General features: G+C 39.9%; 1 protein-coding gene across 1 annotated transcript in view; it reads right to left on the minus strand.

Moving 5' to 3' along the window:
- Nucleotides 1–2,603: 2,603 nt before the first annotated feature.
- LOC132989619 (cadherin-4-like) overlaps nucleotides 2,604–18,264 on the minus strand; it is a 214,645-nt gene continuing 198,984 nt past the window's right edge. The window contains exons 12-17 of the mRNA XM_061057332.1: nucleotides 16,185–16,327; nucleotides 11,902–12,141; nucleotides 10,533–10,769; nucleotides 9,168–9,307; nucleotides 8,919–9,083; nucleotides 2,604–6,859 (exon numbers count right to left, since the gene is read on the minus strand). Coding sequence (XP_060913315.1) covers nucleotides 6,656–6,859; nucleotides 8,919–9,083; nucleotides 9,168–9,307; nucleotides 10,533–10,769; nucleotides 11,902–12,141; nucleotides 16,185–16,327 — 1,129 coding nt within the window. The 3' untranslated portion in view covers nucleotides 2,604–6,655. The remainder of the gene's footprint in view (nucleotides 6,860–8,918; nucleotides 9,084–9,167; nucleotides 9,308–10,532; nucleotides 10,770–11,901; nucleotides 12,142–16,184; nucleotides 16,328–18,264) is intronic.

Genomic DNA, 18,264 nt, shown 5'->3' on the forward strand with positions numbered 1-18,264 from the left:
TCCTATATAACAGACTCTCCCCAACAATCCCATAACATGACGTCATCACCACTCTTCTGTTTAGCTTCTCTTGTAGTTTTCGTCAGTCAAAGGAATAACTAACATTTAAGAAAATACACCAATACACTTATTTGCTGAGGAACACAACACCATTTTTATACGTTAAAAAAAAAAGCTAAAGCCAGTTTATCTTAGCATAAAAGAGAAAAACATGAGGAAACAGGTTGGCTGTGTCCTTTCACTTCTACCTTGCAAGGGCCAACCTAAGCAAAGCATGTAGATAGAGAATAGGGGACCTGCTAAACGAAGCCAAGCTGTTCAAAAGTGGTGCAGTGTGGATTGATATCAGTTATGAACCACCCAGGTGTATAATTCCACAACGGGTCAGAAAGCAAGTATGGCGCAATCCTAATATTGCTTGTTAGCTGATTTAATCCATCCTGACTTATCCCTTCAACCCTGGACTCTGACTGGTGGGACGCCAGGAGGGGGTTTCACTTTAACTTCCTTAGTCGTGTAGTTTAAGGAGACAGATGTGTGTGTTGATGTGTGCTTATGTGAGCGGTGTGCAACAGCAGGGCTTATTCTGTCTGCGTGTGCATTGACATATTCTGACAGGTCAATCAATGAGGAGGCGATGTAGACTGCTGTTGGTTCATTGACCTGCTGTGCAAGAAGAGAACACACGAGGGTCAAGTCATCCTGCCTCCACATGCTGCCTTCACTGCCCCCCTACGACTGCTAACTGATTTCCTTTTCTACCCACAGTCTCTACCTCTTTAAGGGGGCCTTCACTGATGTGGAATCTAAAGCAGTATAAATATAACGCAGTTTTGCCGACATTTTTGTGTGAACATGTGAGCCATATTTATTTGATGATGTTTTGTTGCATCAATGACGTACTGTTTAAAAGACGTGTGTGAATGTAAGCAACCTTCTCGACGTAAGCATGCAATACAGGTGTTGTATTCATAGAAAATATATACACGTGAACTACTTGACTTACTTTCATTATGTATTGTATCAGGCCTGTTTCATAGATTTATAACTTTCTAAATGTGCCTGAATGTTTTTTTTTCCTGTTGCAGTGAACTAATTTCTTGGCATCACAAATCCATGACAAAAACCAAACGACTGACACATTTCTGGGGTATCATGAGTACAAATGTAGCACATGTATGGTATATTAATGGATGTTTGGAGAAAATGAAGGAAGAACAAAATGTCAATAAAATTGCATTTTTACACAAGTTTCATTTATTCATTCATGTATGCCTAAGGCTCAAATATAATGTCACATCTCATCTGTTACCATGTGGATTACTGTATGTACATTTTAACTGCAGCTGCCATAGGTGTGACATTGCTTTGATCATAACTACAGACCTCTAACAAACTTGTGAGTCAAATTTTGATTTAACTATTATTTTCAAATCTAGGTGTTGGCCAGTCATTTGTCTGTTTTGGAAAGCTTGAAAGATAAAGGAGAAAAAGGTAAGTAAGTGTCTATTCAAAGCACAGACAGTTTATGAACCACCCATGGTACAAGCCGGGGTCAGACAAACATGTTTTCTCTCTCTCACCACGGTGCTATCTACCCATGCAGGTAGTTTTAGTTTTATTTGCCAGGCTGTGTTTTCATTTTGAGTCCTTCTGTCACTGCATTTCATCAGCTTCTGCTGGGAAAGACTTCATTATTCCACCTTGGAAGATGTCCCTGTTAGGCACAGTTGACAAATCAACAGCCTTAATTGTGTTGATCATGTGAGCTTATGTTTGTTCATGGCTGGCACTGAAACTAATTTGGAATATGAAACTCAATCATCTGAATATTGAACCAGTGCAAACGGAAGCACATCATCATTTTAAATTCATCTGATTGTGACATTGTGGAAATGATTCCTAGAATATATTTTGGTTTCTTTTCATGCAGAACCAGAGAGATCATTTAAATGTGCAGGAACAGGCTGTGTGTGAGCACACTGCCACAATGAAACACATCCGTCAGTGCAGACGCTTTTGTGTTAATGAGACACATGACAGCTAGTATGCATATAGTGCATTTACACACTTCTGTCACCTGTAAATCATGTCTTGTTAAGTCGTTTATTTTAAATATGACAGAAAGCAGTAAAAACAACAACAACATACAGACAGTTTGAAGTCGCAGTTTTACATCTCCTTCTCCCGAGAGCACAGCCTGTTCTGTTCCTGCAGTATAATCCAGATGACATTTTGTGTGTTTACTTGATAAGGCAACTTCTCTATGTACTGTACAAGTCAGTAATTAACATCATATTTACCGTTACATAGGGTGGAATTAAGGGAAGCAGAGCTAACATATAACATGTTAAATGGAGATTGAACAATTGATTTTAAGGAATTCAAATGTTAGATAAAGCTTCATGAAAACGTTAAACTTTCATAACGCTAACATCTTACTATTTGAAAATGTACTTCATATAAAATCACTTGTAGTTAATTTCCGCTTAAAAAAGTAACGACATTCCTTAGTAACACAACATTTTAGAAATAATACAAGTGTGAATAAATGCATTGCCTGCAGGAAGGAGCGAGTGTCAAAGAAAAGACTGGAGGCAGTGTTCTTATAAGGAGGGGAAATTTTATTTATAACACATGGTGCTGACAGGGAGTCTCCAGCTCAGCGTCTATATTACAAGATTGATCTGCAAGGCTGCGCATTGACTGTACGGTATTTGGAAACCAAGATTGCAGTGGCACTATAAACACACGCTTGAAACAACAGACTCTTTCCCTTTTTTTTTCGTCATTTTCTTACAAAATGGTACAAACAACAATACAAAATATTTGTGCTGTTGACAATTTACAAAAAAATTCTTTAGACTCAACAACTGTGCAATCATTTTTTCAGCATTTTTTTCTCTCCTCCATTTAAAACTATGTGAGTATGGTACACCAGAATCACTTCTGGACTGCAACCTTGATCATGCCGGCTGCGACACATTTTGAAATGTTGTATGGTTACTGTAATAGAACTCATCTGTCCATTATAAAAAGACACATGCAAAAAGCTCCAATTGTACAGGTACAGTTTGCCTAACTTGGTCTGTTTCGCTTCAAGCAAATACTACATTATGTACACTTGGACTTGAGCAGTATTTGGAGAGCCATTATGAAACACTGCTGCCTGTCTTTGTAGTCCTGGCCATGGCAGAGGGGAAAAATAGTATTCTGCAGGCGCCCGTCGTCGTGTGTTGGTGTGTTCATGGTCAGGCAGTGTCCAGAGAGACCAAGTGTCCATTAGCTAACACCAGTCAGAGAGAGGGAGGAGCTAGAAGACAGGGGTGGAGTTCAGCAGTGCAATTGTTCTTCCTTCATTGTATCGTTTGCTAATTCTTTTTGTTTTAGCAAAGGAATGTCTTTGCTTCCTTCACCAACCTTCCTTCAGTTCCTCTTTACAAATTGCATTTACATGGTTGTGTCAAGTTTGACGGACTCCACGAATGATGTTCTGCCATGTGTGATAAGTGGTTGATAACATTCAGTATCATAATGGCATTGTGTCATGTATATATGTATGACACAGTTATAGGTCAGTTACCTTGTGTAAAGTGTGTGTATATGTACGTGTGTGTGTGTGGGGGGCCTCCTGCTTTGTTTGGCCCTGAATCCAGTCTGATTTGACAGCCTGAAGCTTGTCTTCATTCAGTAAACACTGGATGGCCTTCAGTAATGTTGGCGCCCCGCAGCTGAATAAGAACAATGCTGAAAGGGCTTATATAATATAGAACACTCAAATATATACAGTAAGGCCTAGAGGAGTGAGTGTGTGCTAGTAAAGACTGTACAGGTTTGTTTGAAGTGAAAACTTTACACCATGATGAAGCTAACCTTAAACAGCGACAAGAGTATGGCTGTAAGCTCACATAGAATCATACCGACTCTCTTAAATGCAACATGGCTTTTAGTGGTGAAATATACATTGCCGAGTATTCATTCGAAACAGAGCTGAAATGAAAGACAATGCCACACAGAGACGGATAAATCATGTTACCAAATGTATAAAACTGTTCTGTATATACAACATGTACTTGTCAGAAATAATCACAAATAGCAGAAAGTAACAGCTGTGTTTATTTTGTGGAGATACTCTTCAGGCTGAGCAGCAGCCGGGGAAGAAAAGAGCTGATCCAGCAGCACGCTTCTGAAACTGCTCTTTTCTCGTGTCAACTGTGTGTCCTCTCAGACATGATATGAGAAATGCAAAAAAAAGAAAAAAAAAAGCCACTGATAATTTCTACCCCGCAAAGTACTTCATCAGACATTTATCTATTAATCTAAATAATAATGACATTCTTACCCTGTTAACCTTAGTAATTAAACCACAACGGTCCTTCCCATGTTTATAGTGGAATAAAACTCCCATCCTCATTTCTTTGTTTTGGCATGTTGAATGTATGCAAGAGGCATTCATTTGACTTAAATCTTGTCACAAGTGAAATCCTCTGAGTCCAGTCAGAAGGTAGTGAGAACAGTATTATTACAGTTGAAGAAAAACCTGCATGGGGAATGTTTTGATCATCAGTTATTCTCATGTGAACCATGAGAAGGTAGCTGAAAAGCAGCAGGAAAAAAAGGAGGAAAAGAGCATCCTTCTCATCAAATCACATCTAAAGAACACTGTCACTACTGAGATTTCCTCCAAGTATTCATCTTATCCATAATTAATAGAAAATCTGGTCAGTCCACGTCAAGATGAAACAGGCTACAATTGAGAAGTGTTTCAACGGGCACTCAGAAGATAAGGAATGATTCAACCTTTCTATCATTCACAAGCATCTCTCTGCTTTCCCTGTTTGAGATGTTTTGCATATTTAAATAATGTAATATAAAGACTAAAGCTCTTTCTCCCTTTTCCCGACGTGCAGTTCTGGGGATTGAAACATGATCACAAAAGCCCATGGGTAGCTCTGCTTTTTCATTTAGACACAACAAAACTCTTTTTCATAATGTCTCTCTTTTAAAACGCCATTACTGGAGCTTTAGTTGTGCAAGTCTGCTTTGATAAAGTGTAGAGCTTCACAACTTTCCGTTCCTCTAACTTTGTCTCTAAAACCTCTTGAACTTTCAGCCAAAAATTTCAGGAGAAAATTTCTGATGAATGAAACGGTGCCTGAAGAGAGACAGATTGTGAAGGCGCTAAAGCCCTGGCTGAGACTCAATTCCCACAGTTTCTGTGACAGGGACGAACTCCGAAGTTTGTATATTAAAAGTTTGCCGAGCTACAACAGCAAATCAAACAAAAGAAAAAAGGAGAGAAAGAAAGAAAGAAACTCAGAATGGGGCTTTTACAAGCTCATAACTGCTTGCAATACTTTCAGAGCTGCTTGAACTAATCCTGTATTTAATTTCCTGCATGTTTGTGCAGTTTTGATATATTTGTCATATATTTACTGCACAATAACTGAGGCCATGGTAATGACATTTGGGTGACAAGGTTAAACATGCTAACCTTAATGGTCTTAAAGGCAAATATTAATAAAAGTAACCCTCATAAGCACTTCATATACAGCGACATAAAGGTGTGACACAAGACCTTTAAAATGTAATAACAAGCCTTATCAAGTTTTTATGTGAAAATACAGAGAGCCCAAAACAAACACAGCTGCTATTGAAGCCACAATAAACAAAGACACATAATGCATTCCTTCTCTAAGACAGTCCCATACCATAATTTTGTGATTTTAGTCATCACATTCAAGTTGGCTGTGATCTAGGAGCTCAGAAATGCCTGTCTTAAAATGTTTTGTTCATAACTTACAGACACACTGCAGGCCTGTTTACAGTATGACTAAATAAATCGCCCTCGTTAGCCAGTCAATGCTCCTCTGATATCTCCTGCAGCCACCACAGAACTGCAGGACCATAGAGATGACAAGGGGAGGTCTGAGTTAAAGGGTAAGGGGTCATATGGGGGGGGGGGGGGGGGCATGTGAGCCCATAAAATGGCAACCAATCCTGAGTTAGCGGGAGTCTGCTAAAATACGCACCACTGAAGGCACTTTTTAAACAACAGTGCTTCTGTTCTAAGTAATTCAAGTTCAAGAAAGAATAAACCAAGGCCCTCCATGCAAGAAGGACTTTGGTATTCGTGTTGTTGTTCTTTTTTTTCACTTGTGTTCCCCTCAGACAAAGCGGGCAGCTCAACCTAAAGCTTCTGCAGAGAGAGGCAGGAGGGGGGCTGACAGTGTCGGAAAAGTGAAAATCTTCGTATGGAGCGGCTCCAATTGAAGGTGAGTGGGGACAAAAAAAAAAAAAGCTACGCAAACTCAAGGAAAACAAAATCTGACGAGTGACAACTAGAACCTACATCAAGCATAAAACCTGAAATTAAACATGAGCACAAGTTTGAAAATACAAACTATGAGAAGCCTGCAATCCAGAGGTTCTGCTTCACTCTGAGACAGGCTTCAAAGCAGGAGACTCGTGGCAGCGGTCCTCTGTGGTGGGTTTGGTTGATTGGTTGGTTGGTCGGTCAGTGTGAAGATGTCTTTATCGTGTGTTCAATCAGGGTGTAGTAGCCCCGTTTAGGACAGTGGGACAGAGCATAGCAGGCCAGCTGACAGGACGAGGGTGTGTGTGTATGTGTGTATACATATGAGTCTGGGCAGACTTAATCGTCTCCTCCTCCATACATGTCGGCCAGCTTTTTGAAGCGAGGGCCCCAGTCGTTGAGGTAGTCATAGTCCTGGTCCCCCGTGCTCGAGGAGTTGAGGGAACTGACGGAGCCGGCTGTGGAGCCGCTGCCCTCATAGTCAAACACCAGCAGGGAGTCATAAGGAGGAGCAGTGGGGTCGTTGTCTGCCGCTCGCAAACCCTGAACATTAAAAAAAAAACAAAAAAACACAAGGAAAGGTAGTGGTCAATACCTACAAACCTTCAGTGGAGAATATGAAAAAAATGTAAAAATCAGATTGACCAGGGATGGAAAGGCAATAAAATGTTAGAATTAAAAACAAATTATTAAGAAATGCACTCAAAACTCAGAGTAAAAGAATATGTGGAAACTGAAGCTGCAGTTCTAGGTCCCTTGTTTGGATCAAGCTCTGAAAATACCGAACACTACATTTCCCATGATGCAACTAAAACCACCTTTTCCCAACACACACTTGCTTTTTGGTAAATTCCTTAGACTTTTAAACTTAACTTAGATTTTTTTTGGCACCTTTTCTTTTCACAGTGACATCATCAGGGTTACTTCCTCAGAGCTGTAGAGGATATTTAACTACTGTTTTCTTAGTATGAAGAGCCCTCTAGAGGTAAAAAATTATCACATGTCAGTCTTATGTACCAAATCATTTTACTTTCATTTCTGTTTTAGGATAAGATAGGATAGGATAGGATAGGATAAGATAATACTTTATTGATCCCCAGAGGGGAAATTCGGGCGTTACAGCAGCACAGACAAGAAAGCTCGAAAATACAAAATACACATTAAACAGAATAAATAAAAATAAAATAAAAATAAAATAAAAATAAAAATAAAAATAAAAATAAAAATAAAAATAAAAATAAAAATAAAAAAACAAGGGGTATATACAAGTACAAAATGAATGATGAAGTTAGCAGGAGGGAATTGAGAATTGAGACAGACACATTTGTATGCAAAATAAATGATGCACAGCCATGTACAGTGAAAATAATTGGATATAGTTCCGTCAAAGGTCGTACAAAAAGGTCAACAAAGCTTCACATAAGTAATGTTGGGTGAACTTGGAAGAAACTGTACAAACGGCTCATTTGAAAACTGGATGTTGTACAGATCCTTATGGAGATGAGCAGCATAAATGAAAGATTAAACATTTCAGACTAGTTCCCATGTTAAAGCTTGGCAGACCTTAAAAATGACAATAGGCCAACAGAAACACTCTAATCAGGTAGTCTCATTGAGATCAGGATGTCTTTGAGCAGAAGAAATAATAAAAAAGTCACAAAACAAAACACTTGGGTTCACGCACTCCCACAAACAAACAGCATCAGACCATACACAACTTAAAAAGTCTGTACTATATGTGGATTTGATAAACGTCTCTAGGTGGGTGTCTTATAAAAACATCTCTTATAAAAGGTATATTGGCCTGTTTTTTGTTTGGGTCCATAAATAAAAAGAGCTTTGTGTGTTTGCTGCTGGGGCTTCATACACTTGTTTCTTAGAATGAGAAATGAGGACAATTGACCTTAAGGTTAGGCAAGTAAGAAGAATGGACTTCATCCACTTCACTGTAATACAGAAAGATGCTACGTGCGGAAACCTAAAAAGCCTCAACCCCCAAGGGGACAGTGCATGACAGGAACACCATGTGTTTGCTGTGTTTGTGTTTTACCAGACTGCTGGAGCGAGATCAGGGGAGTACAAGTGTGAGTGAGGAAGATAGAGAGAGAAAGAGAGAGAGAGAGGGAGAAAGAGAGAAAAAAGAATGAGGGAGAATGAATAGAAAGAAAGAGAGATAGAAAGAGGAAGAGAGAGAGAAAGAGAGAGAGAGAAAGTCAAGGCTGGATGGATCAAAGCTGAACAGCTGCCAACACCTCTCGAGTGTGAACGTGTTGTCACGAGTCTGTCAATCAGCATTTTCTCGCAACAGTGTGCCAGCAGTTTGTGTGTGTGTGTGTGCGTGTGTGTGTGTGTGTGTTTAAGTGTGGATAAAGCTGGCAAGGTGAGTGCAGCTGTAAAGTAAAACAAAACTCTGCGTTGTTTCCATCACTCTACTAAAGTTTACATATTGAACAGCATCCAAAATGAGTAATCACATTAGATGTCAGATCGATGGAAAGTGAAAGTGAGAGGCTGGCTTGCTGTGGAAGAAACAATCTAATGAGGGATGAGCTATTATGCATGCCAGATGTGACGCGTGTCCGTTGTGTCTGTGTTAACTCACCTCGTGGATGAAGTCCCCGATGTCTCCAGGGTGAGGCACGACAGGTCTGATTGGGTACTGGGACTCTGGGATGATGGGACGTTCATCCACCCTGCGGACACCGGGCGGCTTGCTGATGATGTGCTCCAAGGAGTCCGGCTGCTGCAGCTGGCTCAGGTCATAGTCCTACACAGACATCGGGGTGTGAATGGTGCAAGAGGGCAACATAGTAAGCATGTGTGATAGGGTGGGTGTCTTTTAGGATCTCACCTGGTCCTCTTCGCCTCCTCCCTCCTCATCGTATTTTAGTATATTGTCCCTGACGTCATCTTCAGGGTCAATGAGCAGCTGCTTGGTCTGCCTCTCCTTCTCTCTGCGCTTGATCCACACCACAAACAACAGCACCATGCCTGCACGACACACGCATGAACATAATGAACGTTGACACTGTGATAGTCTGTATAAAAACCGTAACAGATAATCAGGAGATACTCTACCATCATCATTTACATAAAAACATTTGAAAAGCACGTTAGCACAGAAACATGCTAATTCACTGATAATAATATGTGAAGCTGAAGTTGAGGTTGATGTTACTTATATTGCAGGTATTTCTTCAACTAAAGTGATGCACATACACTTTAACTTGATGACTCACCAGAGGAAAAAAGTTTACAAAAATGTGAACATGTCGTCCTAAGGGGAGAAGACTGCACTAACCACTATGACCTCATCCCATTAAATATCTGTAGCAGTGTTTCACTTGCAACCACAGATATGAGCCTCATGAGTCATGACATAGTGCTAGAGGAAAAGGTCAGAAGAGCACCAAAGTAATGGATTCATATATAGGAATCATGTTTCTCAATGTTTGGTCATACATTTGTGCCAATCCATTTGGTATATTTTGAGATACACTGCAGAGACGGGGAAAACTTTCAACTGCTGGTCGATTAAGATGAAAGTCAAATGATCACCATTGTTTATAGAATATTTCCTCTAGGGACTGTTAATGTCTGTAAAAAAAAAATTCACAGCACTTCTACCAAGATTTGATGAGGGATTTCAGTCTGAAGTCTTCTTCATCTCTTACTTCATCCAACTCTCTTTTTCTTTTGTAGCAAGTATTGGTGCTAATTAACTTCACTTTGTTGGCTTTTGCAGATATTCCCTGTGTGTGGTCGTTTTCTTCCTCCAGAGAGACATTTCAAAACTTGCTGGTCAATTCAGCATAAACATTTTCGTTTATATTGGAAAATTCCTCGAGCTGCAATATGCCTATAGTACCAGTCCCTATGTATGAATTATGCAACCACAGCAACAAAATAAGCTAGCAGCATGAATCAGACAGCAGCAGATATTTACCCTCACAGAAAAAGAAGACAAAAAAGTCCTGGAGACAAAAAGATGCAGTTGATGCTTTAATATATTATGCAAACTATTGTTCATGTTGTTGTTTCACAGCCTGGTGAATGTTTAATGACTGCACCCAGAACAGCACTTTTTGGACAGATGGGCGTATGAAAGCCAATCATCTGCAGTGGAACTTTTTGAGTTGCATGTACAGTATATGAGTGTGGGTGTGTGTGAGCAGTGTGTCAGTGCTTGAATAAACTATGAGAAGCTGTTACTCACTGAGTAGTATGATGATACAGATGAGGATGGAGATGATGGCTCCGGTTCCTAAACCAGCTGCTGCCACTGCCCCGAGGGTGGTGCAGTCTCCGTTTTCATCGCAGGGACACACCTTCACTTTGATGACCGACCTATTAGACAACGGAGGGTTCCCCGAGTCTGACACAGTTATAGGGACCTCGTACACCCCTGGTTCTAGATAGATCTGGTATCGCAGCCCGAGACGAGCATAATCACCTGCATAGTGGGAAAAGAAAGAGGAGAATTACAATGACATGTAAATTATCATCACATTTACCCGTACAAGCAATAAGCCATTTCCTATCTGGGTCCTAAATGATAATCAATTTTCATAATAATTCTGAAAGAAAAGGCTTCCATATAAGGCATGGGAATATGGTTACCATGACTTATAGGTCTCAGGTCTTCTTCTTCCATTCAACTCACTGCACCACCCGCCCGCCTGTCCACAATGGGGTTCAGGGCCTTCAGCCGCTCTGCCCCCCCACCTCTGGAACTCCCTCCCACCACAAATCCGTAATATCGATTCTCTCTCCACTTTTTAAACTGGCTTATTCAGTCTGATCATTCTCCACCCATCCTCATAACTCCTTTACATCCTGTACATTTGTGTTTTTTGTGTTTTTAATGTTAATTTTATCGTTGTGTTTTTACTTTGTTGTTTTTTTTATCTCTGCTCTGTAAAGTGACCTTGAGAGTTTTGAAAGGCGCCTTTAAATAAAATGTATTATTATTGTTATTATTATAGTAACAGATGATGAATATATTAGTGAGAATTATTCCTCCTGTGAGGAACTTTCATTTTGTATTGATTTTGACCCCCATTGAGGAAGCAGTATGTATTACTTCTTCTATATGTGTAAGTAGTATTTTCTGATGAAAAATCTCATCTCCTTTTCTTTAAACAGTCACATGCATTACTCATTGGGAATATTCACTGTGGATAATGTAAACAAAGACTGTTTCTTCAGTATGATGTAACTTTAACTATGTAGAAACAGTCAATCATGTCCCTGACGGTTTGGTTTGGTTTTGTAGGTTTTATTGAGACATGAGTAATGATTTCAGTCGCTTTCCTAATCAATTAAAAATTCTTCACAGGAGCTTTAATGTTTTCTTGTATATGGCATAGTAAGCCAGTAAAGTTAGAAGCCTTATAATAAATTAGATCTGGTAAGAGTGACAGTATAGTAAAACATGTACAGATGGTTTCAATGGCTCAAATGGTTTTGTACTATGTTTTGCAGAAAATTCTTTCAGAGTCACTGAAAAGCCATTCCATGCACTGATCATATATATATTATTTTATGGTGATTAGTACTTTTGTCTTGCACTGACACCTCCTCACCACTTATCCGAGAAATTGTCCAGTTGCGTCGGATGCTGCTGGGAAAGCTCGGCAGCTCGAAGACGAAGGGTCCAGCGTTGGGATCTGTGTCAGCATCAGCGGCAGTGATGTTGACGCCGTTGACGTTTCTGTTCACTCGCTCACAGATCTGAGACTCCTTGGGTATAAGTGCTGGGGGGTTGTCATTAATATCTATCAGATAGATCTGCAGGGTGCCCGTGCCGCTGGCTGCAGGAGAGCCTGGGAGCAGAATGAGGGAAGAGAAAATAGTATCATGATGTGTGCATTGAAAGGAATGATTGAGAGGGAAGAGGGACAGAGTTGAGGACCAGTAGAGGGAAATAATGAAAGAGAATTAAAAGAGAGATTGAAAAACGAAGGAGAAGAGGTGAAAGTAACAGTGTTTAGAGGCAAGGATGGTGTACAGCTGGAGGACAATTTCTGCCTCTGACAGAAATGCTTCTGACAGTTATGCTCCCAGCTCCTCTTTTTGCCTTACAGCCAAATCAAACCCATCAGAGTCAATCCAGATGCAGGCACAGCAGCTCAAATCGCCTAGAGAGGGCTTAGGTACAATAATGATGACTGTAACACAATCAAACAAGTCCTTGTCTGTGTGTATTTACGCAGTACAAAGAGAGACGTCTATAATTCTGTAAATAAAGGCTCCTCTGCCGGCAATATTAACAATCTACTTCAGAGAGGTGAATGCCGCACATTCATTGTGATACACAAATATTCCTTTCTTTCACACAAAATGCACATGCACATGCACTAACTGTGTGCCTGTGTTTATGTGGTAGGAGGTCTCCACTGTGTGCTTACATACTTAATGAATGCTTGCTCAAGGATAACCAAGGAAGAGGATACAGTATGAAAATATGAGAAGATATGAGAGCACTAAAGTAAAGTATAGATACTTGAAAAAAGAGACAGCTGAGAGAGAAGAATGCATATATGTGAATGAGTGGTGTGAAAAAATAGCAGAGAGAGAGAAAAAAAAAAGTGTGTAGCTGTATAGCTGTATTAAGCTCATGGCTGTTTATTGAGTGTGTGTCAGGAGGTGACGACCCTTAGCTGCCTCCAATTACGAGTCATTTCCCCGCCATGCCCTGCTGGCTGAGCCACTGGATGGAATCAAGCAACCTCTGGGCCCATCTCTGGGATGAGATAAGGGCGATGTCATTTAGAAAGATTTATGCAAAGCTGACAGATGTGCCAATTAAACACGGCAACAGAGCAAGACATTTGCCACAAGAAGAGTGAGACACAGTCTGACTCAGTGTAAGTGAGTCTGTCGACAGTTTGAACTCTGTTTGTGGAAATACCATTACTTAATATAAAAGACGTTTTATAAACTCTTCTGAAGCTTCAAATACAGCATTTTGGTCGTTGCCATTTCTAGTGTTTTTAAAATCTTAAGTGACCATAATTGGATGACAGGATGGATACAGATAGCTTCATCTACTTCCTGGTTAATTTTTTTCTTTGTTGACAACATTTTATCTACAGGAAGCCAAGCCCATTACTTACAATGACTATCATGTTTGTTACGTTGGAAGACAATTTATAATAGGGATTGATCAATTCAATTCATTAGAACATTTTTTTTACTTTGGTGATATATATACTGAGAAGTAAAAAGAATTTACTTTTTGGTTTAATGTGAAGTGCCCCTACTGGCCATTAACAAGAATGCAGGTTTAAGACACTCCTGCATTTTCCCCACTTTTGAAACAAAGAGGCTATGTCCACTATTTTCAATCTATTTGATATACAATTATTACTTTATATATTAATGATATAAACATATTATACATTCTTGTTATTTGTATTCAGTCTGTCAGTTATTAAACAGACTCAGAACTGAACAGCTCACACAAAAAGTGAACAACAGCCTCCATATTTTAAACAGTGGTAGCACTTAAAATAATATCCAATGAATAGCCATAATGTGTTACAGCATTATGTAAGTAGATTCTACCCGAATAGCACTGTTTAACCTAATACTTGATGTATTAGTATTTACCTTCAAACCGAGTAGTCTGGTCTAATATTATGATAAATGTCTAAAATTGTAATATTTTGATAACATCATGAACCCAGAACCTCCTAAAAGCTTAAACAATGTTTACAAGCTCTTTAGAGGAATATTTCAATGATTGTCTCTATTCTAAGAGATTTCTACAATTCTATCACGAGTGGCTTATAACCAGCAGATTATATTCATACACTTAAGTATCAAATGCAAAAGTAACGCATATAACATATACCTATTTAAACATAAAACACATGGAGTGAAGAAACACAAAGGTTCAAACACACATAAGCACGCACAGAGGCTTTTCCGTTGTGCTGGTTTGTTAATCCCAGCCATGTATGGGGGACATGTGGAAGCAGCTTGCCACAGCTGATAGGAGAATTATGTGGGTTTTAACCAGCTAAATAAATAATTATGTTTGTGTAAATTCCTCAAAAGGATTTGTATTAACTCTTTTTTTTGATGCTGGCTTAGAGATGTGAGGCATGGTGAAAAGACTAGTAGCAAGCCTGCTGCCATATGTTTTTTTTTTTTGAAGAGCACACTAACACATAAACAATGCCAGAGGTGTTCAAAAAAGAAAAAAATATGTCAGAAAGGTCTGAGGCAGTTAGATTGTGTCATGGGGGCACATGAAATATTGTAGCACTTCTCTTTATGCTGTCACCATCTCTTCCACTACCAGTTCTGTCTATTTATACCTCTAACCATAATCCCTCTCACTTTATGAGGTCTGGCACTTCAGTAACACCTTAATATTCTGACTGATATACAGGAAGCAGGCACACGCACGCACACATGCATGCCGCACACACACACACACACACACACAGACAATTTGACCTGCTGGATTTCCATCTTTTGGTGTTGTCATAGTTCAAATCTCAAACAAATCTTGCAGTTGAATGCCAGGAAGTAAATGAGATGTTCATAAAGTCCAAGCAACAACCTCTAATCTCGCTGTCTCTTCCTTCCCATCAGCACAGCAGGTTACACATCATGGTGTCTGACATTGTCAGTCTTTGCACAGGAACACAGCCATGTGCTCGAAAATGAGTTTCAAATGAGTGCTTTTGAAATACATTAATTCTCAAACCTAAAAATACATCAATGTTTCGAAGCCAGCACAACTTTAGGTAAATACACCAGCACACTGCTCGTTACAGATAAGGCAATTTGGGAGGAGGGGGAATAGCATTTCCTTTTTACTAGGAGAAGAACTTGCTTCCACTTGAGAAAAAGGGAGTTTATTTACTTGCTGTGATTGAGTTTGTGCTCAGTTAAACATGAGGCACGGTATATAACGTATATACCCACATTATGAGAAAAGGAGGCAAAAGCAGCCATGGACTGAAGATAAGAAGTCTGAGAGGAGAAGAGAAGAGAAGAGAATAGGGGAGAGGATCAAGAGTGTGACCAGCTGTGTGAATCCAGGATTTTCTCTAACTCTTACCCAGCTGCACTTCACTTGAATGCTGCAGAGCTTTCACTTCTTTATATCCCTCTAAATCCACACAAATGTCTTTCTATCAAGCACCAAGTAACATTTTTGACATTTTTCACTCTAACTTGTATTTACCTTTCACATCTGACTGTTTCCAACAATGATTAAACCTCTAAGCATTCCAAGCATCAACTCCAGCATCACTGGAATCAACAATGAGAGTGCTTTCAACAGTGGGTAATAATCTGACTGTTTTGTATACTGTTGTGGCAGGTGTAGATCAAGATTACAAAGAAATAACTGAAGTCAGAAAAGTAAAACTTAAAATAATGAGAGGTGCATTTACCTTCTAAGAATTAAAAAAATCAGTGAACACTTGGGATTTATAACATTGCATCACATGGATCCAGGCAGACTGCATACAATGGCACAGAAAAGGAACAACATACTCTGATGGATTTTGTTGCAGAGGACTGCAAAATGTTAGAATATTACAACTATGGCTGAATGCTGAGCAAGTGTATCACTTATCAGTTGATTATGGATTAAGTTTACACAAGGTAGCATGATAGTGTTTCCCAAAACAAAAACGTTGACATTTTTTGTTTTGTTTAATGTATGACACCTTTAAGTTCAGTTTCGGAATGATGTGTGTTGGTGGCTGAAACAAAAAATAAGGACAATTGAAAAAGGTTTAAAAAAAAAAAAAAGCATAGAAAGCAGCACCTTTAATCACGCATATTTTGAAAAAAAAAAAAGAAGCCCAGGTTTAAAACACGTCTTAAAAGAGGCTCTTACCATTGTCTGTTGCCAGGAATGTAGCTTCATAAATATTGTTTTTGACATAGACGGACTCCCGGTCGAGCATGCCTGTGGTTATGATCTGACCATTGGTCCTGTTGATGGACAGCCAGTCTGCCGGGTCGTTCAGCTTTGAATACCTATAGAGACACACAAGGACAGATCGATGAAGGAGTTAGCGCCAGCATTTCTGTGTTTACAAACAATTGTAAATGTTCTCCTGAGTCTATGCAGAGATAAATTGCCTGTGCATACACACACACTCAGAAAATCACAACAGCCTGACCTTCACACAGTTTAATTCTTCATTGACTTCTCCTCTGGCGCCTGCAGCCAACAGTCAATTTCACATCATTTTTCACTCCTGTGCACCAGGCATTGAAGTCAATTACCTCCCTAGTTAAGCACCGCTGCAGCTGCCTGTGTGTTGCATGCACACATTCTAGGCTGTGCTGGCAGAGGCCAAACGTCATGACAGGGTTGTGTACAGTACATTCATGTTTTAGTGCTTGCATTTCTCCAAATGTCACTGTGTGTGTATGGGCAACTCTGTATAGGGTGGAGACAGGATGATAGGATCTTGGTCCTGATCGTCAAACAGAAAAGTGGATGTGGTAGCAGGTGGTGATACTCCCCAGGGATAAAGGCCAGCAGAGGAACAGGGGATCATCTCCAGGATTGAATCCCAATCTCCCTCTGATCTAACTGTTCTTGTTTCACCGGCTTTTGTAGCTTTGCGCCCGTTCCACACTTGCAATTCTATCTGATCTCTCTCGACCTGTGCCACCTCATCTCATCTTGCTGTGCTTTTGTATTCATACATTTTCTTATCCCCCCCCCCCCGTATCTTCTCATCCTCGCCTCTTTCCTTCTGTGACACACAGTTCATCAACTGTAACCTCTCACGGCTGCGGTCTCCCTTTTGCTTCTGAAACATCATCAGTGGACATCAGTGGCTTAGAAAACAACATTCTGGATTATTTTGATTTAATTTACTTAATGTCAGTCAGGGCAGCAAGGGCCTTGTTGCTATGTGACATATATATCCAGCTTTTAAATCGATCTAAATTGAAATAGATTTGTCCGTAACCCTTGCTTTTTTATTTACTGAATTGCAGGGTGCTTAAGGCCACTGTACAGCCCACTTGATTATTAACATTAAAAATGAGCTGTGTAGATTTAGTATTTAGACGGCAGTCTTTCAAGACTGGAAGGGTGGGTGGCAGGAAGGAGGGGGTACAGAGAGTATAATCTCTCTCCTGCAGTGAGGACGGTGGGATTTTCCCAGCAGGCAGTGGGCATGATCCCAGGCGTAGCACGGTGTGGGGAAGGGGATCACAGAGATGACATTCCCACACTCTAGACGTTTTCACACAGGCTAGCCAAGCCCACAGCCACTAACTGGCGGACTGTGAAATCACCAAAAGAGCTACAGCGAGTCTGTCACAGTGGGAGGGGGGATGTAAGAGAGAAGGAAATGATTTGGAATTGGTGGGAGAGGAGAAAGGGACAGGGAGAGGTGATAATGGAAATAAGTTGCATGACTGTAGGATCTGGTTTTCGATATCTTTGTTAACCTTGACTCAATACCGAATATGATCTTGTTTTCTGACCAAATAAAGAAACAACAACTTAACTAAAACCTTCTAATACCTTATGTCCGGCAGAATCTCAATTGGTTTTGCCACGCCATATTGACTTACTTTCTGATGAGGCTAATAGGAAAAATATATTCTGGTGAATCACTGTCCAAAGTTCTAAATGTCACTAATTTAAACTGTTTGTTCAAGCCATAAACAAATAGAAGGGTTCCTAACATAGCAGGGCAACTAGCTTGATGTACAATCTAAACATCCTTTTTGCCACTCATGTTTAGTGAAAACAACATCAGCTGTGTTTTCCTTTCCCTCACACTCGATGCTACTGCTCAACATTTTTTACCCATCCTTTTCCTCTTGTAATCTGATCACAAATGAGTCTAATCATCAAGCAGGAACAGACACACTGCTCATACTTGTATTTTATTATCCCTGCATACCACAGGGTCTGCACTTGGGCTTTATGTGTAATAATATTG

Source organism: Labrus mixtus, chromosome 15 (assembly GCF_963584025.1).
Source record: "Labrus mixtus chromosome 15, fLabMix1.1, whole genome shotgun sequence".
NCBI lineage: Eukaryota > Metazoa > Chordata > Actinopteri > Labriformes > Labridae > Labrus > Labrus mixtus.